General features: G+C 40.4%; 1 protein-coding gene across 3 annotated transcripts in view; it reads right to left on the bottom strand.

The window, feature by feature from the left end:
• Window positions 1–549: 549 nt before the first annotated feature.
• pex7 (peroxisomal biogenesis factor 7) overlaps window positions 550–25,268 on the bottom strand; it is a 44,184-nt gene continuing 19,465 nt past the window's right edge. For all 3 annotated transcript variants that reach the window (XM_056363567.1, XM_056363565.1, XM_056363566.1), the window contains exons 9-11: window positions 23,462–23,517; window positions 12,214–12,313; window positions 550–1,269 (exon numbers count right to left, since the gene is read on the bottom strand). In XM_056363567.1, coding sequence (XP_056219542.1) covers window positions 1,186–1,269; window positions 12,214–12,313; window positions 23,462–23,517 — 240 coding nt within the window. In that variant the 3' untranslated portion in view covers window positions 550–1,185. The remainder of the gene's footprint in view (window positions 1,270–12,213; window positions 12,314–23,461; window positions 23,518–25,268) is intronic.

Genomic DNA, 25,268 nt, shown 5'->3' with positions numbered 1-25,268 from the left:
TTTCTTTTTTCCCTGCAGAGAGGAACTCTTCACACATCATCAGCTGGAGATCTGTGATTGGCTGCAGTGTCAACCATCATCATCATCATCATCATAAACTGCAGTGAGCAGCTGTTTTTAAAAATGAAACTATATAGTGGTGAGGTGTTTGTGTCTTCAGGAGGAACCAGTGGTCTTAGAGCTGAGGACAGAGTAGAGAAATTATGAACTCTCACTTTGTTGGTTTTGGTCTTTTCATGAGATTTGTTGACAACAGGAAAAACGCAGAATATCAACAGACTGAAGCTTAAAGGAAATAATTTAATGCTTTTTAAAAATATTAACTGATAAGATGATGAAAAATGCTCCATATTTCTTTGTTTTCATGTTATCAATGTCCTCGTGCGACATTCGTATTCTTTTATTGAAGGCACTGCACATACACGTCATCAATATCTAAACTGATGATATTTACATATTGGAATTAGTCTCAGTTGACATTTGTTCTCCAGTGTGACTGAGATAAAGAAGGAGAACACACAGTAGTGACATGGATATCCTGCATCACACTCCTGATTTACATCATTTATTCGCAGTGAAGTCATCATCACTTGAAAATCAGACCCAAAACATGATGATTAGAATCTATTAAATTAAACTGATCTGAGACTATATTTGCTGATATCACAAGAATTTCAGGTGACAGCTGCATCACCACTGAGCAACAATAACAATAACAAATTATTGATTTACATAAATGTTACTGATCAAATTAAATTCCAGCTCTTACAGTAAATTCATTTTATTCTCTTCGTCAGAATAAAAAAAAAAGCATTTTATTAGAAAGTAGAGAAACGTATTTTCCGTTTTCACAGAAACACACACACTCACTTTATCACCTCTCTACCAACATGTGTCTGGCTTCTCAGGGTTTGCGATAAAACATTGTTGAATTATTTCAGTGTGGAAATGAAATGAAAGTACATTTCCCAAAGCCTGCTGTTGATAAACATGTATGTGTGTGTGTGTGTGTGTGTGTGTGTTTGGGCTTGTATTGCCATCTATGTGAGGACTAAGGGGGTTTTGGCTGGTCCTCACAACTTCAGATGGCTGGTTGAAGGTTAAGACTTGGTTTGGTTTAGTGGCTATAGGGATTGCATTATGTCAATGAGGGTCCTCACAAGTATAGAGGGACAAATGTGTGTTCTAGGGTGCTGTACTGTGAGCTGCAGCTGTCAGGCAGGCCGGTGTGTAGATCTTCACTGTCTCATCCCAGGAACAGTCCACCACCTGCAAACAACACGACACATACAGTTAGAGACAAGGTGAGGTTTGGGTGTTCAGAGTACGTCACAGTCAGACAGTAAAGAGCAATACTGCAGCGCCAGCAACACCGCTGCTTCAGGTGGTGTTGAAAGAATCAGCTGATTAAACCAGAGGTTCCTAATCTCCTGATGAAGGACCAGCACCGAGCCAAAGAAACAATATGATTTGGCAGTGCTAGAGTTGTGGCTTCAGACATGGCATCGTCAGTCTGTTGGTTTGTCCATCACTTTGTCCAAACTTAAATATATCAGTTTCGTGTCAATCCATTCAATAGTTTGGTTCAGACATCCATGCTCATCGGAGGATCAATCCAACTGACTTTGGTGATTCTCTGACATTTAAACATTGTTTTTAATGCTAGTTAGCTATTTTAGCATTGTCATTTTGAGAATGATGATGTTTCCAAACAGAAGAACACTTCTCACATCTATTTAGTGGCAGGTGCATAGGAAGGAATCTGAAGTAGCAATTAAAAAATCCAGCACACCGCAACGTTTTAGTGCCAACCAATCGCATCATCCCATGTGCAATAGAGGGTGACAATGAACAAACATAAATTTTTTTTATCAATATAACAGCTTCAGATATCATAAAAAGGAGTAAAAGATTAGACACTCGATACTGTGACACATCAGTGTACCCTTACATCTTTTCACATTGAATAGGTACATTTCTATAAAATGACTTTTTCAGGAGCATAAACGACATACAATACATACCCAAATGTGACAGGTAGAGATTAATACATGTTTGAAAAAACACCATCAATACATTAATAAAGATAATAAATAAATAAACTCTCTTGCAACTGGGCAAAAACACTGATGCTGCTTTTAGCATTTAGCTGAAAGCAGCACTGTGCATTACTATGGCCTCAAAGAGTTGCTAGCATGGCGTTAGACTTTTAAACAATGTCTGAACAGGATGCGTAGCATTAGCAGCATGTTAGCAGACTACAGCAGCAGATTCAGTCCTCCATCTGTGTCTACAGAGGATGTGGTCAGAGTTAGCATCCGCTCAGATGTCAACACACAATCACTGTAGTTACACACAAAAAAGAATGAACATCTTTGGACCATCGTTTACACACGTATAGCATGAAACGTCAAACGTCACACCTCCTGCGTTAGACTGAGACAGCTTGATTAAAATAGAGATACATCTGTTCCATCGGACGCCACAGACGCACCACTGCCACATTCCTGTCTAGACCTACTTCATAAGATGTGTTGTCCACCAATATCAGAAATCGAAGGTGTGTGTTGTTGTTCTGAACAATTGTACTGAAGGCTGAAAAAAACGGTCGTCATAGAGAGGGTGGAGACCCAATACTGTTTAAATATGGGCATTGTTAGACTCTCTTTCCTGGAAGACATTCAGGGCGTTACACTCCATTGTTAAATGAAAAGTGACAGAAACAGTTGTTGAGAGAGAAGTTGAAACCCTGTTTTCTTCCTCACGTCCGCCTCCATCTGACCAGTCACTGACTGAAGTGGGTGTAAATGTCAGATTGTCGATTGTCGCTCTCTTTTCAACTTTTCTTTTTTCCTCTGTCTGGCTGCAGTATTCCAGTGTGACACACACACACACACACACACACACACACACACACACACTTTACCTTCCATTACTAGGTCTTCAGTTCAGTTCGGAGGTTTCTGATATTTTTTCCCTGCAGATTGTTTTTATGTTGATAATTGACGGTAGAGAACATTCAGTCCATATGTTCCTAAACCTTTTATCTCAGTTTGAGTGTTTTTACCTCTAATTGTTGAGTATAATTGTTCCCCAGAAGCCTTCAGTGCACACACAGGTAGAGACAGAACAAGTGATTTTCAGTCTTATGTTTGGCTTCAGGAGAATGTGATTGATTTAAACATTTAAACAATTAATTGGTGAAAATTATCTGCAGATTATTTAGTAATAAACAGGTATCACAATTGCAAAACAACAATAATATAAGCAAATGGAAAAATGTAAAGCCAATTAAAGTCGTTCAACTGAAGAACCTGGAGTAAAATTGATAATAAATCTTCCTCAGCAGGTAAAACTCAATATTCCCAAATATGTGAAGCTCTTCACTCTCTGCACTGAGATGCTTCAGACAAAACGGCATAGGAGAAATTCCAGCTGTGTCTCCACCTCCTTCTCTTTACTGTATAATCAGGCAGGACGTGGCTATCATCTGAATGACACACTACACCCCTGTTATCTCTCCTGGCTGCAGAACCCAAACCGGCAGCCTTTGCTCACAGCTTTCAAAATAAAACGCCGGCTCCACTTCACTTCCACAGTTATTGATTATACACATCCTCACAGGTGTTAGAACCAGCCTTGTGTTTGGTTGAACAGTAAAGAAGAGGGGACAGCTGCTGCCTGCTGACCGGGGGTGGGGGTGGGGGCTGGGGGGGTGTTGTAAATACATGATTGAGGGTTTAGATCTAAAGCAGGACAAATCCTGGTCCTTACTGCCATTCCTCAGGTTTTTCCTACTTAGTTGGTTTCACTTTGGGTGTGAAGGTCCTTAAATCTTGCATTCAGCTCAGCCAATCAGAAACAAGTAGTCAGCTCTGTCAGTAGAAATGTATCAAGACGTCAGCAGGGGTGCTGTAATTAATTATAATCCATCACTGTGATGGACGGGGTGTGTTAAAAATCTGTCACAGTTTATTCTGACCTGTCATATTTGGTGGCTGCTGTTATACGGACCTGTTTACTGCTGAATTTTTGTACGGGTGAATTATAAAAGGCTTAACACCCACAATGCCATGGGCTGTGACACAGTGGCTGCACTCAACCAAAATGTTAAAAAGACATTGAAAGATTCAAAATGATGTTTTATTCATGCTGGAACAACATCTATCAGAGAGCTGTTGAACCGTTTCACAAAAAGCAATTTAGAGCAATGCTAATGCACAGATCACAGATGTTTCACAAATGATTGATGACTCTATATTGCAGGTACATTGGCAATAAAGTCCTACAGGCTGCTCACATGCTTATGCAGTGTCGAGATTAACAGCAGAGGAAACGATCTCATGTTGCATATTGCAGTTTGTTGACATGAGCTGCTGATGCACTCTTATGGCTGTGGTTGCTTCTCCAAGTCAAGTCAGTGTTGTTTGTATCAACCAAGATCACAATTTCTTTCTCACCTCCACACACCTGGTCAATCGCTGCGTGAGGTGAATGTTGGATTGTTGGTGTTGGTAATTGTCTTCAAACAATCTGACAAACAGTTCAAGAGTACGCTGGTCCCTTTCATCAAATGGGGGTAAAAGTATTCAATGACATGGTGTATTCAGCAAATGTAGTGATGGACTTTAAAGACAGGAAACTGCAGCCGCTGCTACTGATCCTGTGTCAAACTCATCACCATGACACAGCAAGAAAAGTTTAAAATGGTCAAAATTTAGCAGCAGCAGCATCAGAGAAAAGTGGGGAAGCAATTGGACCCTCACTGAGCTTCCCTGCCTCCAAGGGTCTAAAGTGGTTGTTGTTGTTTTAGATTGTGGCTCTTGGGTGAGAACTGATTCACAGACCAAAACTCTCCGAAATGTCCTCCATTTTTTAATCTGATCATTGACTCTGACAAACACTAAGTGATGACAACTCCTTCGAATTAAATGATGGAATATACCATTTACCCTTTTGAATGACAAAATAAGTGTTTCCTGCTCTGACATCAGGTTATTAAATATATTAATAATAGATTAATAAGGTTTAGGCACAAAATCTACTGACATCTCGTCCAGTTTGGACTTTAAGGCTCTAAAACAACCTCACGTCATAATTCCTCCTGCAGATAGATGGCTTTGTCACTCCAATCTAAACATATGCTGTTTAGATTAGCATTTGCTGAAATGACTGATGCTGCTTTTTTCTTGGCAGGAAAGTCTCTAAAAAAAAAATGGAGACTGAGCTCTGAGGGCTAGAGAGGTCGAGGAGCTTGAGATGAAGTGCCTGTGGGATCATTGAACAGCATCTGAAACCTTCTCTCTACACCTTTCTCACGTTAGGACTTTGTAACTTTACAAAAACAATCGTGCAATCATCAACCATTTGCCATGGGCAGCCAACAGTCTGCAGGTTTTCCTTCCAACCGATCACCTCAGCAGGTGATTTCATCGATGAGCTCTGGGATGTTTTTTCGTTGGAGATTGTTGGCTCTCTATGACACATGTTTGGCCACTTCTGCTTTACACTGTGTGTTTGGTCTGTACACAAATGTCAGCATCATCACACTATCACCCCCCCCCCCCCGGCCATCGGGCTTCCCTCCTACTCACTTTGTGCTCCTGATGGGATCTTTGAATCAGTAAGTGAACAAGCTAAACGGCCTTTCAGGGCATGAGTAAGCAAAGTAGTTGTGCAGTGAGTCAGCCATTGTGAAGAGGAATGCCCTTCTTTAATTAACTTGAACAGCCGACCATAATGGAAAGCCACGCACACCGGCCAAGATTGCAGCAAAGCACAAAGACAGAGAGAGAGGGTTATAAAGTGGGAGAGAGAAACGACGAGATGCGTAACAAGGAAGGGAGGAGCAGCGGAAAGGAGGGGGAATACGATGAAAAAAGGCTGTAAGACTAAAGGGAGTATAAAAGCGAGACAGGAAGTTCAAAGTCTGACCAATGGACGGTGTCTTCTTCAGTGTCTTTTTTTATTTCAAATAATGAGAAAAAGATGAATGAAGCAAAAATAATTAAAACACTAATAAGCTCATGGCAGATATGTAGTCATACGGGAGAGCAGTCATACAGAACAATACATTCTTTATCACTGCTGAATTGTCATGGTAACAGTGTTAAGTGGCAGCTCCGGGACACGTCCCCGTTAACAATGTTAAAAAGAAGTCGTCAGCTGGAGTAGGCAGCAGAACTATGTTGGTTTCTAATTGTTTGGCTTTAATCATAATAATAATAATAATAATAATCAAACTTTTATACTAATATTAATATGGCATCTTTCAACGAGAGAGTTAAAAAATGCTTTACAATAAAAACAGATAATGCAAGTAAATCAGATCCAAAACTAGATAAAATAATTCAAGGCAGATGTTATTTACATCCAGGTGTCCATAGCCAACAATTCTGTTTGCACCCAGGTGTCCTTTACCAACAACGCTATTTACATCCAGGTGCCTGTAGCCAACAATGGTATTAGCACCCATGTGTCTGTATTCAACACTACTATTTACATCCAGGTGTTCTTTACCAACAATGCTATTTACACCTAGGTGCATATATCTAACACTGCTATTTACACCCAGGTGTCTGTAGCCAACAGTGTTTTTTACACCTAAATGTCTGTAGCCAACAGTGCTATTTGCTCCTAGGTGTCCATAACAACTTCAGTGAGTCACATGGAGAAGCTCTAGCAGAGAGGATTTCTAACACGTGGTAACATTGTGAAAGGGTTTGTTTTAACCCAAATACTGAGCTTTTCCTACATAACAACATAACCAAGCAGTTTTGGTGCAGAGATTGTTTCATGTACTTCATGTATCACTGTACCTCCACTGCTGTAACTGTAGCAGTCATGAGGATTTTTTAAAATAAAATAAAAAATAACCAACCTACAGACCTGTGAATGGTTGTCATCCTGCATTCGTGTATGATTTATCACCTCATCCTATCTCTGTCTAACACACACACACACACACACACACACACACACACACACACACACACACACACACACACACACAAGGCAAAGGCAAAGGTCTTCTATGCCCAGTGTGTAAGTGTGTGTGTGGTTTGGCCTGCAGTGCTATAAAGAGGGGCGATCCATCAGCCACTTCTATGCCTGGATAAGACCAGAGACCACACCAGTGAGCGAGTCTGTGTGTGTGTGTGTGTGTGTGTGCGTGCGTGCGTGTGAGAGAGAGAGAGAGAGAGAGGGGGAGAGAGAGAGAGAGAGAGAGAGAGAGGAAGAGAGGAAGAGAGAGAGAGAGAGAGAGAGAGAAAAGGGGAGGGGAGCAAGTGATTAGAACAAGAAGTGATTAGAAGAGAGGAGATAAGAGCAAGTTAGCGCTGATATCAGAGGAAGAAATTAAAGCAGAAAGGGTGTAAAGACGAGAGGAAGAAGAGAAACTGGGGTAAGTAAGGACGGAGACGAAGTTAGAGTAGAGACAGATCAAGAAGTGCAGGAAGAAGAGGAGGAGAGAAAGTCTGATATCTCACAGTGGGACAGATGATGTAGCATCACTGAGTTCATCACAGCAGATTAGCCTGACGTCTGGATCGCTAAACAGGCAGCCATGTTTATGGAAACGATGCGCCAGTTCACTGTAAGTTCTCACAACACAAAAACTAATGCAGCACAACATTTCCCTTCAGATCCTTTACTGTGTGTTAGCTCTGTGCAGCTGGACACTCAGCACCCGCACCGCATTAAAAAACGCTTTTTAATGTTCTGAATTTTCAAACTTGGTGCTACTACATTTAACAATGAAGATGCTCTCAAGAACGTGGCTGAGAATGGTCGATTCTTTAAAAATTACGTTACAGTTTAACTGTTTCAAAAACACACATCCATCCATTTTCTCGACTGCTGAATAGCTGCCAGCTTGATGATGGTGACGGGTTTGATAAAGTGAAGGTTTGACACATTTAAGAAAGGCATATCTACAAAAGCAAAATTCATTTTTTGTTATGCATCACTAAGGTTATGTTTTGCTGATGCTTTGTTCATATATCAAAATAATAACACTTTATCTTTCTATGTTTTGTCCTCTATTGTCTTTATTAGAAAAATGATGTTGTGGCCCACGGACCTTAATTATTTTCACCTTTTAATTTGAGAAATGTCTGAGGGCTGAAACACTGATTCTAAAAAATCATGATTACAGTAACAAGACACCATGTGGTGCTCCTCCTTCTAGTCAACGGAGACGGCATGCACACACGCACACGCACACGCACACACACACACACACACACACACACACACACACACACACACACACACAGAAATGCATGTACTGGTCAGTGGTCTCCATGGAGAACAAGGAGGTGAGTCAGACAATCACAGTGATGAGGAAGAGACAGTAGATCACAGCTGTTAATGACACACACACTGACACACACACACACACACACACACACACACACACACAGAAATGCATGTACTGGTCAGTGGTCTCCATGGAGAACAAGGAGGTGAGTCAGACAATCACAGTGATGAGGAAGAGACAGTAGATCACAGCTGTTAATGACACACACACACTGACACATACACACACACACACACACACACACACACTGGAGTTCAATGGGAAATCAAAAGATATTTAAGAAAGAATGTTCTGTATTCCCACATCCCCAAAGTTCATGTGAGCTGTGCTGCGTTTCAGAACATCCCCACTGGGCTGGGAGGACCAGGTAACACTCAACACTGGTCTCTGCTACAGCTGTGTAGCAATATAATTTGATGACATGCTTTAATTCATTTTGAATTTACTTACCATACGACTTGATTGCAAACATTTCCAACACGATAATGTAAAAATAAGTAAAAACATGACTTTTGATTAAACAGAGCCACTGAATTTGACGTCATGTTTTTTAGTTCAAATATCTGAAATTTTGCACTGCAACTTTGTTTTGTATTTATGTGTTTGTTTGTTTTTGGCTTTTCCCTTTATTTAACACTTCACCATATGTGTAGTATCTTTATAGATTAAAATAAACACAATCCAAGTGAATATAAACCAAACATTTACTTAAATTCAACATTTGCATTCTTCCTAATAATATGATGGATGATGAATTATTCTATTCAAATTAGATGATTTTTTATTATTACTCTAATATCACTGGGAATTCCCTTTATTAGATATTTAAACTGTGAAGGAGGAATATATCTGCTGTTTTTCGATGTGATTCAGAGGCGGAGATTCCCTCAGGAAACTACATGTGGACCAAAAATAGAGAGGTGGAAAAAAACAATCAACCGGAGAGAGAAAGAGGAGAACAAAGATGGAGAAAGAGTGAAAACAGAGGGGAGATCTGGTCTGTGATGTCAGTGTGAGGGTCCTCAACACTGTCGCAGCTATTTGTGTGAGTGTGTTATTTTACAGCTTGTTTCCTGTAATGACATGTCTGATAACAGCACAACTAACAATACAGCTCATTACTGTTGTTTCTCCTCACACACACTCACACACACACTCACACACTCTCAAACACTGACAACACAGCTCATTATTTGCAACTGTATTACACACACACACACACACACACACACACACACACACACACACACACACAGCCTGTCAGACTGAGAATGGGAACTTGGCAGCCGGGACAGCTCGCCCTCTGTGATTGGCTGCTGAGGGAAACTGCCTGTTTACCGTGACACTGTGGGTTCAAGCTCCAGGCGATATCACGTACGCACGTCCACCTTGTCATTGTCTGTGTCCTGGAAAAGTGCTCAATCTGATTTTCCAGAGAGCTATTTTTGGCTCCAAGTGAAAAATCTGATAAAGCTGGATGCTGAGAAAATCAGGTTGTGTCAAGTAGAGGCAGACAGGTTAATGTAGAGGCAACTCAAATCTTCAACAGTTGTATATTAGTTCGTCTCTCAACACTGACTGTCCTACCCTGTCTGTGAATCTCAGCTGCAAGCCAACTGCTTCACACTGAAGATATAAGTCTGTACAAACAAACTGGAGGGGACTATATTCAGTGGCGGATTAATCCACATTTGGTTCTCTAGTGAGTATTGGGGCAGCAGAACGGTGTGTCTGTGCGACTGAGTCTAAATTCATTTTTAATTTTTAATAGTGTTTGGAAATGGAAATGCAATGGAGCTCTAAAGCTCAGAGGGAGAAGATATATCAGGCTGTGACACACACAGCACTGGTTAACAGGGGACATTCATTGGATTTGTTGATATTAATGTTGATACGACTATGATCCAAAACTTCAGCACCGCAGATGGTTCCAGTCCTCCCAGCATATTTCCTTGGTTTGTACATTTCAAAAAAAAAAAAAAAACAAATTTCAGTAATTTCTGCTGTGATTTAAAGCAGTGGTTCTTAAAGTAGGGTCTGGAGACCCTCAGGGTCCTTAAAGGGGTTCCTGGGGGTCGCAATGATCCGACACCGCAGAAAAAGCACAACGCAGCTCGGAGGACGATACATATTTTATCATATTTTGAATGTTTGTACCTCACAGTTTTTAAATCTTCTGCTGTTTGGCAAGTGTTTGTCATGTTCTGACTAAAAGGAATAGTTTAAAACCTCAGTCGACTGTCTGGTTTCTTCAACTTTCACTCGAGCAAAAATCAGCCTTTAAACCTGAAAGAAATAACGTTGTGGTATTTATCGTGATAAATATCGATATCGACTGATATGGACATTTTCATCGTGATAACAGTTTTGGCCGTATCGCCCAGCCCTAGGTCCTGAATAAGGTATTCAGGTGCTACACAGAAGCCCTGGACTATAATCTAATGGATCATAACAGTGTTTTTGCAAGTTTTAGCTCATCAATCAGCTGAGATCACTGGAGATTGATCTACTCTTCCCAGATTGTTTGATGGATTTTAAAGTTCTAAAGTTAGAAAAAATATACAATCTGTGAAGCACATGCTCTTCTTGCACACTATCTTGTTAACGCACATCTCACGAGCCATCCGACTGATCTTGTAGCCACTTGGGGAGCCTCTCTGTATGCCATAATAAACAACCTGCGACTTGCTTCAGATAAAACCACAAATACCCTTTGGTATCATTTTCACTCCACCAAAGTAGAACCAATCATTTCAGTTGATTAGTTAATCACAGACTTGGATCCAGAGACAAACAAGCACCCTGATTGATATTCTGAAACCTTTTCTCCAGCAGCACCGTTTCACTTTTCCCTGGATATTCACAGGAAGATGAATCCCAGTGTTTTTCTAATACTGACCTCTTGACCTCAATAAGACAAACATTAGCAACTATAGATTGTGTGAAGAGGAAAACATGACTTTGGTTGTTTCTTCCATTGAAAAGTTTCTGGTTCGGCTCCTTATCTTGGATGTCAGAGACTCATGGAGGACTTTCGCTCTGCAAGTTCATTTTCAAAATGTTACCGAAATGTAGAGAATCCAACAGCTGCCTGGAAGGTAGAAAATCAATCTCCAAACTAATGGCATGGTTTGGAAAAATGGTGAGCAGCGATGTCTGCACCATCTGTAGTTAATGGGCTAAAACATGCAAAGCCACTCTTGCATTTTTATCTGACCACACACTTTAGAGGAGCATTAACATTAACATTAAAATGCCTGAGGCATTTTAAGAATTGTTTTGGCATTTAGCTAACAATACTTTGGTTGATTCACTCTGAGTGCAAGAGTTTGAAATGATGCAACTTTGTATGAGTGATAACCCAATGAAGACTTCATTCTTCGGATGGTTTTTGTCACTATTTCCCACGCATTTAAACTCTGATCTCAAGCTGAACAGCTGGATGTCATTTCACCACTTGGCTTTGGATTTACTTGAGGGGAGGGTGTGTGTGGCCTGAGAGGCACAGCGCCCGTCTGAATTAACAGAAAAACTCAATTAGACATGAGTGGCCTTTTCAATTCACTGCTTCTTTACTTGGACACATTCGAACACACAGATCCCTAACAGCCCTGTGTTAGAATGTGTGTGTGTGTGTGTGTGTGTGTGTGTCCCTCAGTCTGCTCATGTGCAGACAGATTGATGGATGGCCCCCATTTCAACAATTGCAGCAAAAACTCACACAGGTAGAAACCAGATGTGTGGACACAGTGATTCGATGTTCACACACACACACACACACACACTTGCAAAAAAAGACAAAGAGGTAAGTACAGGAAGGGAGGGATGGTCCTAAAAACTGCAGCATGTTTGAACGACACGACAGTGTGTGTGTGTGTGTGTGTGTGTGTTACCTGGTTGGGGACGTGCAGGTTGAAGTCTAATCCACAGACGAACTCTGAGTGATGTTCCACAGTGTCCAGAAGAGACGGGTTCCTGCTGTAATCCCAGAACCTACACAACCAAACACAGACAAATATGTAACTTCCATTTAACTATCAGCTTTTCCAAATGGTCACATGGGAAAGTAAAGATCTATATTACAGAAAAAGAAAAATATAGACTCTTCGATGTTGACTTTTTGTAATCAGTGCATCACCGCATCATCTAAAGGAAGAACAACAAATCTAATATCTACAACTATAAAATAAAGACAAATGGCACAGTGAGAGCTGAACGGCACTGAATATTTTACACAACTGAATCACCTTGGGGGGCAACGCTGCTGCTGCCTATTATCCAATGATTTATGTCAATTTTAGACAATTCCTGAAACTAAATGAAATTCGTGTCCTGCAGTTATTGTTGACCCTTTTTTGACTGATCCCAGTGTTTCCCAAACTTTAGAAAGTAGTGGAGTTACATAATGTTAACCACAGTTCATGTGCCATAACCATGATCTTTCTATAACCAGAACCACACTATGGGAACGATGTGTTGTAGAAAGCCCGAATTCAAAAAATATTGGCACAGGATGTAGAAAAAAACGTCACTGAATGTAATCTGGTGTTTACAGAAATGTCCGACGTTGACTGCCTTGTCCAACAGCAGGGTTGGTTGCTCAGTTTGTACATCTGTCCGTGCAACATTTGGTCCAGTGATATTTTGTATCTTGAAAACTAATGGCTAAATTATAATGTTGCTGCTCCTACTTACTGTCTAAGAACGTACTGTTTCTGTTCTGTTTTTATTATCTTGTAGTTCTTTATTATATGGTCTTTGTGCTGTATTGATGTGCCCTGTGTTTTTATGCACATATCCACATATACCCAATTGCCCCACTGGGGACAAATAAAGTGATTGATTGATTGATTGATTGATAGATATGCATGGTACCCAGAGGATTGTGATTAATCTGCAAGCCTTTGCTCACCAAAACCTTCGCTTTGTTGCCACCCTCAAGCCAAAATGACTATGCAGCTAACGAATTTACTTAAAAGATATTTCATCAACATTCAGGCTCCCAAGAGGACGAACCATCTCAATAGTAATGATGCTGTGGGAAAAGGAAAGGGTTTAAACAGACAAGAAGCATACACCTGGTCATGGCCCCCAAACTAATTTATTCATTACTGTCAATAATCATCAGTAATGAGTTATGCATGAGAAGGATTTAATACAGAAAAAACAGGAGGAAGATGAGTAAGAGGGAAGAAGAGAGACGGAGGGAGAAATAGCTTCAAAGACATGAAGAGGAAAGGATGTAAAGGAGACAGCGATCTACAGAATAAGATTATGAAAAACAAATGACAAAGAGAAGAAAAGTGAGAGAGAACGGACAGCAAGAGTCTGAGAGGGATGAGAAGTGGAAAGAAAGAAAGAGAGGGACAATAAAACACTGGCTCCAGACCTCGGAGAGCAGCAGCCAATCAGACTAATTGAAAGACTGTTTCTCTCCCTGGTCTTGACAGAGTGACGTTTGGGTGTGTGTGTGTGTGTGTGTGTGTGTGTGTGTGAGGCCCAAAGCCCTGACGCAGCAAACACTCCCTCCAGACTCATCCACTTTGCAAATGTAATTAAATCATTTTCAGAGGGAACACTGCAGCTCCCATTGGGCTCCATTAGGCCTGTATTAATACAGGAGCTGCAACACACACACACACACACACACACACACACACACACACACACACACACACACACACACACACACACACACACACACACACACACACACACACACACACACACACACAAAAATGAAAGATGGGTGTCTGGGGAGAGTCAGGCATTGAAAGATATTATATATTGAGTGAGTTGTTAGTGTAAATCACTGCTCACACTCACTTTCCCCTATGTATACATATACGTCCATGCGTGTGAGTGTGTGTGTGTGAATGTGTGTGTGTGTGAGTGTGTGTGTGTTGTACAGTTCTGCAGTACAGACTGATTAAGGTTTAGTCCTAATGAGCAGAGTGAGTTTGTTTCCTGGACTTTAGCACTGATTGATAACTCCAACTGTTGGAAGTAAAAAACAGACGTTCTCTCAGAAAGCTGAACAGGAGCTACACACTTTAGAGATGCAACAAAATGCAGCAGCACTTTGACATAATTAAACCTCATTTACTTCCATGGGGGAGTCAGGTTGTTGCATAAGAGCAGAAAGAAAACCAGGATTTAGTAGCAGAACAGCTTTTTCACACTGTTTAAGTGACTTCATTTAAAGCATGTGATATGAGGTGATTGACATTGAAGTGTAGTGTATTTTCACTGCGACATCACCGTGAACCTTTCTTCTACATGTCTGACTGAATGCACTTCGCCTCTGCATTTCAATCTGAAAAAAAGAAGCGACTGTCGTGAAAGAGTCAAATGTCTAAACTATCCAACAAAATCTGTTTTAGAATCCTGCTTCATTTCATGTCCAAAACTAACAATCAAAATATTGTGAATGTGGTTGGACTGAATCTCATGGTGTTGCTCAGTGAATGGAGTTTGCTAAGTTGAGACAAGAGACAGACAAAGCACTTGAAGAATCCTGAATAGAAAAAGTCTGTAACACCAAAGATTGCAGTTGTATGACACATGTCCTGCCCCTCCCCCCAATTAGCCAAATATCCGCTTTATATCAGCTGAACAGGAAACATATCAAGCAAAAACCTGTGGGGAAAAAAAAAGCATTTTAAACCTCATTTTGTGGCAAAGTCACTAAGTTTTTACATGCTCTCTTTATCTCCCGGTGACCATTGAAAGTGAAGTTATAGCTCTCCCCAATCGTTGAGATGGGAGCCTGGTCGTTATCCCAAAATAACTGCCTGGGGTTGTCGCCAAGATGGCTGCCGAGTGGCCAGACTCGCCTGTAAGGACTTTGTTGTCATCACATGACAGTATGGAGCTCCAGTCGCTGAGCTACCTACCTACTGAGGAAAACCGTGAGATGCAGTAAAGCTGATACTGTCTGGAGTTTAGAGGTCAAAAACTCACTGAGTGTGTTTAGCATGCTAGCATGCTAACATTGGCTGATTATCAATAAACACAAAGTAGACGAGGTTGATGGGAACGTCATTAGTTTTGCTAGTTTTTTTTAAATAAAATATTGAATAAGTTAAAAGTGTTGACCCAATCATAGCGCCAGATGAAATGTTCACCAAACGTATTATATCCTATTATCAGGCATGGCTGGATGTGTGCGGCAAATTTCATTACAATCCATTTTGAAGCATTTCACTCAAAACTACAAAAGTAAACCTTGTAGTAGCGTAACAACAAAAGTCTGAGGGATATTAAAGTCTTTAGGATCCATCATCTGGGAGCCATGAACGCTTGCTCAGAATTTCATGATAATACTTGTAATAACTGTTGAGCTTTTTCAGTCGGGTCAGCTGAAACTGAGTTTGTGAGATGAAGGTGGGCATTTCAGGCTTTAGTCATCAAGGTCAAATCTCTCTTACGTTCACACCTGCACACACCTGAAGTAGATATGACTGTCCAGGTGTTTGTTATCTCCTACACCCCCCCCCCCCGAATTCCACATTAGCGATGTGGTGTCAGAGGCTGTTACATGATCGCACAGGCACTCTGTTAGAAGCACACCGAGGTTGAGCCTCATCTAACAATAATGTTAGATAAAGTTAGTTTTCTCTCCTTCCAATAATGTCGTTTTTTTTTTTTATACTGAGCATTAATGCCTGAAAGAGACACTAGTGTGTCTGTGCTTTCAGTCTTGTTAGAACGGGAAATAAACTGCAAAAGCAACATTAATGTTCGACTTGAAGAGAGTGAAAGAGGACCAGAGTGTAACCATCAAAATCTAATCTCACTAATATCTCTATTCTGTGTAATTTCAAGTATCTAAATGGGGTTCATGTGCTCGCTCATGCACAAATATACACATGAAGTGAAACACATTCGTCAGCCACAGCGCAGAGCAACACGTCTGCAGCAGAATGAAGTGCAGTGGCAATAAAAAAATCTCAAGTGAAATGAATGCATTTCCGTCACAGTGGTCCCATTCAGTGCATTAAGAGGCAGGAGTAATATTCCTGCTGCTAAGAGCCACTGCAGCCTCCATTGGCTTCATAAAACCAGCAACAGCAGTGATTTACTGTCGGCTCTGGTGAGTCGGCTTTTTAGGCTCCAACAATGTGAGGAGATGCAGCGGGAGTAGAAGCAGAGTTTAGGTTTTTTTTTAATTATTATTTACTGCTAGGAAAATTGTTTCATGAGCACCAAGTTTGGAAAAACACTGCTGCGCAGAGACATGGTGGAAAGTTGAGATGAAATGATTCATGAGTCGATCGATTAGCTGAGAGAGAAGCTCATTCTAAAGATCGGTGTCGGGGCTGATCTGTGCATATCTTAATGCATCAGTATTGGCTGAAAGATCAAGTGCCGATCCACTTGCAGAGCTGCTCTGTTCTATGACAAGCCCACTATGAACCTTCCTCTGCATATACGAGTGAAAATTACAGCCTGCGAAAGTGAAAACTCATTCGGGCGCAGCGGTACAGCTCGGAATTTTGATGTCCAGGTTGAAAAAATACAGAGATTTCCTCAGCTCCCACTCTAACTGATTAGCATTAAAACATTTTAGGCGTTGCTGACAGTCACTTTCCTCCAGGTAAATTGACAAAAGTCACCAGCAGCAGGTCACATCAGCTGTTCTTGCTAAATAACCGTGAGTACAGAACAACATTAAGCTTGACTCTGTGCAGCTGGTGTCTGTAGCCAAAGATCATCCATGACAGGAGAGCTTCCACTCTGTAACACTGCTGTACAACAGTGCATGGACTGTAGTTTCAACAGTGATACAGCTTCTCCTCAGCTGTATCACTTCATTTCATTTATATCAATTACTTAAACTGATCATCTTGATAATTTGAAATATTTGGATCAAGTAGCTCGAGAATAATAAGGTGTCCCAGATTTAATCAGCATTGTGTAGATTCTCCTGCTATGTAAATATAAGTATTGGAATCTGCAGATACACAACATTTAAAGACTCGGATCAGGGCCAGAGAGAAAAAAAAAGGGGAAATTTGAGAATTTCATCCTCTTCTCTGTTTAATATCATTGAATACAAACTGAATAACTTTGGGTTTTGGACTGTTGGTCTAACAAAACAAGACATTTATATTCATCACTAATTTCACCTCTGTGAAATTATCATTGACAGACAAAACACAGACAAAACGATTAATCGATAAAAGAGAGAGCAGATTAATAATGATATGAATGTCATTATGAAAATGATAATGACAATAATCAATAATTGCAGTTCTAGATGAAAGACTCTTTTTTTCAAAGGCGTCAGTGTTTCTCTGAACTGTGAGGACGCAAGTATCAGATTCACGTGTGATTCAGATTACAGGTTTAGGGTTTAGATGACGTGAATGCGTGTGTGTGTGTGTGTGTGTGTGTGTGTGTGTGTGTGTGTGTGTAAGACCAGATGACGGTCCCAGTTAGACAAATACACCATGTTATTTGTATAAATGAGGCTTGCACCGTCTTTTGTCCGCAGTTTCCATAGTAGATAATTATTTAGCCTCTATTGTGTTTCATTCTGTGGAACCCTCCATTCACCTGTCAGCTTTTTGTGTGTGTGTCTCAGTATTAACACGAAACTCATGAAGTCACAGCAGGAAGAGAGAAAAGGACTCAAATAAAAGCCAATGTGTAAGATACAAAGAAATGTGAAGAGGGTGATTTACTCTTCTCATGAACTGATGTCACTGATGCCTTTAATTCAAAGAGGAAACTAATGTTGAGTCACACAAACACACACACACACACACACACACACACACACACAGGCTGTTGCGCAGCAGATGAGGGGAGAACATGTTATCTAAAGCAAACATGAGACGTCTAACATGAGCTCAGAGTCTCAGTTTCACATGAAACACTGATTCCGACTGGGTTTTAAATAAGTGCATGATCAGAGAGAAACAATGACAAAATAAAGAGTGCGTTCACATTCCCACATAACAGAGGGAATCAAAGCAACAATTAAATCTTCAGATCATCAATGTTTGCAACATTAATCATATAAAAACTTTAACCATATAGTGCTGCAGAAATCACAATAAATTCTAATTGAATAATCCATCCCGCTTTCTTCTCCAGGCTTTTCAGACAAAGTTAATAAACGCAAATGCAACAGAATCAAACAGCCACTCTAGTTTTCAGGGTTTTGCCAAGCCGTTTTCACGGAGAATTAACTCTCTTATACCATTATAGTTTGTGCATTACAAAAGAAAATGGGAATCACTTTCAAACTTCACCCAGAACACAGCTCACACAACCTGCTTCCCCTCTGAATACGTTTGAATCGATGCAGCCTCAGGTCTGAGGAGGAACTGCAGTTCTCTCGGTCCATGTCTAGTGAAGGTAAGAGGTTCTTTTAGACACTGGTCTTGTATTTGGATGCAGATCCAGATTAAAAAAAGTCTCAACTTTGTCATTATTGGATTAAATTTAGAGGATTGCTGTCTTATTTGATGGCTTTGTGTGCCACTAATTATTAAATTTACCAGTTCATTGAATGTCAGTTTCTCTGGAAAAAAAACTAAGGATTGTGGGAGGGCTGGTAATTTATCAAACTCCATTTGAAAATAAATGTGCTCAGCTTCACACTCTGGTGAATGTATGATAATAAAAGTCAAACATTTTCTTTTAAACTAACAGAATCCAACATATTGTGCCTCCCAGTCACAGAGGCTCTGTCAGTTAAATCATCAAAGCTCCCAGCATGCTCCACTTGACACTGAGATTCAAGACTACAAGTGAATAAACAGGCAGAGGAGAGAAAGGGAGGAGGGGGGGTTGGTGAACGGAAACGAGGGATGAAAAAGAATTAATAGAGCTCTGTGTGTACATGTACATTCATATGTGACTACAGAGGAGTGTGCCCTCGGATCTATTTGCATATGAGTGAACTGTATGTGTGTATTCATGTGTTGTTCTCTGTGTGTGCGTAGGTGGAATAGATCAGTATTTTTATGTGTCACAACCAGCGTCCTAAACACACAGGAAGGCCTATACAAGCAGGTGTTTGTGTGTGTGTGTGTGTGTGTGTGTGTGTGTGGACACACTGAGTTTACACAGTGGAATGAGCTGAACACCAACAGGTGGATGTGAGGACACTCAGATTGAATACACCTTCACGTCTAATAATCTGGATGATTGACAGCTACGTTTCAGAATGTTTTAGTGGCACTTAGGTAAAATTCAAGAGTTAAAACAAGATCTCATAACAAAACAACAGGATTCATTTAAATCAAGTAGGTTAGATGCCTAAACAATAATATATTACATAATATAAAATGTGAGGCATTTGTGGAAATATTCCTTCTACATTTGGGGAAACATTAATTTGCAGAGAGTTAGAGAATTTTTACCACACTGATGTCTGTACAGTTAATATGACACTACAGCCAGCATGTGGTTAGCTTAGCTTAGCTTAGCAAAAAGACTTGAAACAGGGGAAAACAGCTAGCGTTGCATTGTGCATTTCAGTTTTAGAAGATATAACATGTTTATTACTGTAAAGGTGCTGGTGGATGCTATTACCTTAAACCAGAGCCAGGCTGCTGTCTTTGTGTTAAGCTTAAGTTAACCACCCGCTGCTGTTAGCTTCATGTTTACAGCACAGACATGAGACCGGTGTCAATCTTTGCATCAAACTCCGCTAACAAAGCAAATCATATTTCTCAAAATGTCAAACTTCTCTGTTAATGATATATTACAGAGTTGGTGGAGCTGGTCTTTGTTTCAGGTGAGGTAGAAAATAAAATATACGCTACTCTTACCGTAAATCAACATGAAAGCTCCACATTCATGTATTTAAAAGGATTTATCTCACATGATATACGATTCTAGGACTGCAACTAAAGATTATTTTGATTAATGGTCATATTGATCATTTCATCCATGACACGATTTATCATTTTCTCTATAAAATGGCAGAAAATAATAAAAATGGTGACGTCCGACCTGCAGACCTGCACCTTCATACAATAGAATCTCAGACCATGTTTAGAAATTTTGCTTCAAAGTGACTTAAAAACACGGACATCGTATCAGAAAAGTTGATGACTAATTTTCTTTTGATCTACTGATTGATTCATTGATAAATAGTTTCAGCACCAGGACAACAATTCTTTTTTTTCATCATAATGAAACAAACATCAACAAAAGTAAAGCACTGCAGGGGGGCTGCTGATCAACAGACGAAGAAGAGACTAATGGTTAACGAGTCCCCTGTTAATGAGGTGATTAGAGCCTCCTGCAGTCAGTCCTGATCGATGCTACACTTGTATGACCACTTACACACACACGCACACACACACACACACACACGATCTGAGGCTGGACACAAGTTAAGAATAGGTGATAATTACCTTGACGAGCTGTGTGTTTTGATTATTCAACACAAAGCAAACAGACGTGATATGTCTATGGAATAAAAGCACAAACACATGCAACACCAGTGGGTAATTTGTGGTCCTGCCTCAATCCCATTCATTATGTTTTATTAAGATAACATCTGATGAAGTAAACCCAATGAAAACGGTTTTATCACAGCAGTAATGAATGGATTAAGGATTATCTCAGAGGATGGGCAGCAGGCAAGCTAATAAAGGAGAAGACTGAGAGTACAGATTAAATTAAAGATACAGCGTCCATGTGGGTGTCAGAGAGGCCTTATGAAGTTGTTATAGCCAATGTGTTCACAAATACTTTTACATCCAGCAGTTACAGAGCAACTTCAAAATGTGGAGTGGTGTTTGTATCCAGTATTCCCTTTCTTTTAGCTCTGTGTTTGGTCTCCACCAGCTCCTGAGGGAGATATCTTGCATTATAGCTGCTCAATGCTCCGCTATGTTCACCAGCTGGTGGATAGGGGCTTTATCAGAGCTTGTGCTGAGGCTGAACCAGACAGAAAATGTGATGTAAAACCACAACTATGAGCTTAAAAAGGCTAAAAAGCTCCGGACATGTCTGTACATTAGTGGTGAAGCAGTGGCCTCAGGTTAAAGAAATTTGAAGGTCCCTTTTTTTACACTTCTCCTGTGTTTTATTTGAAGTGTTGATCCATAAGAAGATATATTTGTGGTTTTAAGAACCAAAAACCATCTCAGTGTAGTTTTACATCTCCTCTCTCAGGCTTCTGTCTGGAGCTCCAGTAACAACAGGTCACTGAGCCAATCAGAAGAGAGGAGGCTCTGAGCCTCTCTTCTCAGCTTCTCTTCTGATTGACTTTCTGAGTGATCCAACAAAAATACAGCAGATTTCAGAGAAACCTGCATAGTTGGATGGTGGGTCCAGGTGGGCGGGGCTTGGGGCATGGCTGAGGGCGGTGAAAGCTTTGTTGTGACATCACAAAGTTAGTTAGAAGTCCTGACGGCTGGTTTTAAGGCTCAGTTTCTGAATACAGGCTGTGTGCATTTCTCTGTGGACTGAGGCTTTGATACTTTCACAGTGTTAATATAAAACCTAGACCTGCTTTAACAACACATGGACATCTACCTTCCTACAATATGGACCTTTAACTGTTCCGTGCTGGACAGGTAAAGGGTGTGAATGTGGAACTGTGTCACTGATGCTGAAACATTTGTATTCAGCAAACTTCCCTTTTTGCAAACGAAGGATTTAAGATTTATTATGTTTTCTTTTTATGCCAGTCTTTTCACTTTGTTAGCAGCTGCCAGGATTCTTCTTCTTCGTCTTCCCGGAAAAACAAAAAATAAATGTTGTTTGGTACATTACTTATGCGTTTCTGAGAATCATCTCCACAGATGCTGTTTTCATTCCTTCAAAAGGTATCGAAGCAGCCTCAGGTAAAAGTCTGAAAGAATCTGGCAGGTGGTGATTTTCCAGTGTGTGTGTGTGTGCTTGTGTGTGTGAGTGTGTGTGTGTGTTTGTATAATGAAATCAGTACTCAGCATAGAGTATTTGAGCCAACGAAAGCCTGGATCAATAAAACACAAGCTTTGGCACAGAGCCAGCACTCACCACATTTGTCTTTCAGTCTTCCTTCTCTCCCTTTGGCATTTTATCCCCCTCTCTCCTTCTCTCGCTCTCTCTTTCTGTCCACATCGTTTGATATATCCAACGCCTCATCACCATCGATATTTTACCTTGTCACCAATCATCCCTCCATCTTTTATTTAGTGTCTCATCGACAACAGTAGAAGTTGAATTGAACCATTTAGCGACATTCAGACAAAACGATGGATGTTCGGTGCTTTCAATTGCTAAATGACTTAAATGACTAATCAACTACCAAAATATTTGTTGATTTACTTTCTGATCGATTAATGAACTTATTGTTTTAGTTTTGTTTGAGGACCGTTAGCCACCCTGCCTCTATGTGTCCATCTGATCCCATCTGTAAATCTGTTGACAGACGTATTCATCAGCAGTTTTACAGAACAGGACTGACTTTGTGTTAAATCTAGGAAAATAAAACTACCGCTGAGATGGTCAGAGAGAAGAAGACACACAGAGTAGGAGAAGGGATAAGATTAAGAGGCAGCATATTCTCCTAAGAAACACAAAAGCGGTCTTCCTTGAAATTACTGATTTTATTAAGTCAGCCTCTGCAGCTCAACAGAGGAAGAGCTCATCTCGTCTCCCATCTCTTCCTCCCGCTCTCTCTCTCTCTCTCTCTCTCTCTCTCTCTCTCTCTCTCTCTCTCTCTCTCTCTATCTCACACACCAGTTCACTTTATCACACATTATCACGGTGTCCTTACCCATTACTACTTAAGGGATGACACCATCCATCCACTTTGGTTGGTAATTGAAAGAAAAGGAGTGTAAGCAGAAAATACGACACTACATCCACCACTTAAGTCTTTTAACCTCTAGAAAAGTTGGTGTCGAAGAGTCGAACTTGTGTGTGAGATCACAGAGAAACACTTTTATAGGTCTCATGAATGAAACATGTTAGAGGCATCTAAGTCATCTAAGTGTCACTACACTGGATGAAAATCAATATCAGGATTGTTTCTTTAAGTGTGTCGTCTTGATTTTTCTTTTCTTTTGAGAGATGTTTGAATAAGATCCACAGGGTTTCCTGCTTCAGCCGCTCTGTTTGTGTTTGTGAACAAGGGTTAGAAGAAGAAGAAGGAGAAGAAGAAGGAAGATGACATTGTACCTGACAGTGAAGTCGTACGAGCAGGATGCCAACACCGTCTTACTGAATGGAGAAAACTGCAGGAGAGGTAATAAAAACTCAGTCAGGAAATGATACAATGATCAATGATTTTATATAAACACACATTCCCAAAGAGAGAAACAAGCTGGTTCATGTTCAGGGGTGGATTTAAACTGAAGGTGTGATAGAGAAGTTTAGACACTTTGGCTCCTAATTTGTTTCAATTACTTTAAAGGTTCTGTAAATTAGATTTTAAACAACAATATAGCAGCAGGCATTTATTTTCTAAGTAAAGATAGAGTGAAGTAATGGCATCCTGAGGCGACAATTTAGGGACCACCAGCTGGCTAACAGTCAGCATTGCCGAGGGGTATATCACAGCAATGCTAAAGTCAGAAGACACAAGAAAGGAAGTTACTCCTTCAAAATACAAGTGGCAAGGCAGAAGACCAGCAGTTTACAGTCGATTCTATCCTTCACATTTTTATGTGTTCTAAGCTTTTTTTGATCTTGTGGAGCAGCAGCCAGAGATTGTCCCTCATCTTATAAAAAGCTGTAAAAAATGTGACATTTTCTCCATCAGAGTTAAATAATAACGCCGCAGAGAGACATTTCACTGACTGGCGGCTAAGCGCGCTGAAATTCATTTATTCGCTCATTTGTTCCTCCTCTCTGCTCCTGACGATCTCACTTTTCTCATCAGGTACATTCAAACTGACTCTCTGCCTCTCTCTCTCTCTTTCTCTCTTTCTCTTTTTCTCTTTCTTTCTGTGTCTCAGTTCAAATAACAGATGCTTCATTAGCATCATCAGCAAGTCACTTGTTACCAAAGCAAAAACAGCAAATACAGACTAAAGACTGTGAGCAGCTGTGATGATGTAGAACAAGCTGATCTCAGAGACAGTTCAACACACTTTATCATCAATATTTCTCATCTGATATTTTCACCATAGACTGTAATGGACGTAGCCTCTGTGACGTCACCCACAGGTTTCTGAAGAGCGGTTCTGAAGCTCGGATTGAGCTGCTCCTCCGTTGCCATCTTGGCAGTGTCTGACTCCGCCCCTAACTCCCAGCTAATCCAGAAATGGACAAAGAGGAGGGGCGTGTGTGGAGCTGCGACTTCGGTGAATGCTGATATATAACAAGCATACGCTCACCCATCCATCAGTCAAAGAGGCCACGCCCTCAATTATCCATAACTTTAAGCCTTAATAAAATGTGGACAGGTGAGTTATATAAACAGGTGTCATGAAGGAGGAAATTAGCTCTAGAGACCAAAACTGTTTTTGTACCAGGCTGTAAACATGTTTATTTCTGCTGTAAAGTTGGACATTTTAACATGGGAGTCTATGGGGATTAACTCACTGTTGGAGCCAGACTCTAGTGGTCATTAGAGGAACGGCAGGTTTTTGTTCTTCAGTGTTGGCTTCATCTTTCAGCCTCAGAGGTTGAAACTTGGTTTTCACATAGTTTGCTTCTTTTTTGTAACTCTGTCTTGTCTCCTTTCAAACTATGTGAAGTAGAATTTTATCAACTGAGAAACACTGAATAGAAACAGCGAATTCCTTGTAGGTTGTTTTTGTTCTACAGATTTATCTTTATATCTGGACTGATACTGGACTTTTAAAGACAAAATCTAGATAGAAATTTGGAAGTTTAGAAAAAAAAAAAAGATAATGACTTTCTTTTAAGTAGCCAACAATACAAACTAAATTTATCACTGCCCTTCTGGGGGACACTGTATAATGGTGGTTCTCAAAGTAGGGTCCAGGGACCCCCAGGGGTTCATGAGGGGGTTCCTGGG

The sequence above is a fragment of the Seriola aureovittata genome, chromosome 19 (assembly GCF_021018895.1).
Source record: "Seriola aureovittata isolate HTS-2021-v1 ecotype China chromosome 19, ASM2101889v1, whole genome shotgun sequence".
Classification (NCBI taxonomy): Eukaryota; Metazoa; Chordata; class Actinopteri; order Carangiformes; family Carangidae; genus Seriola; species Seriola aureovittata.
The sequence above is the reverse complement of the archived record's forward strand: the minus strand, read 5'-3'. Positions and strand labels throughout refer to the sequence as shown.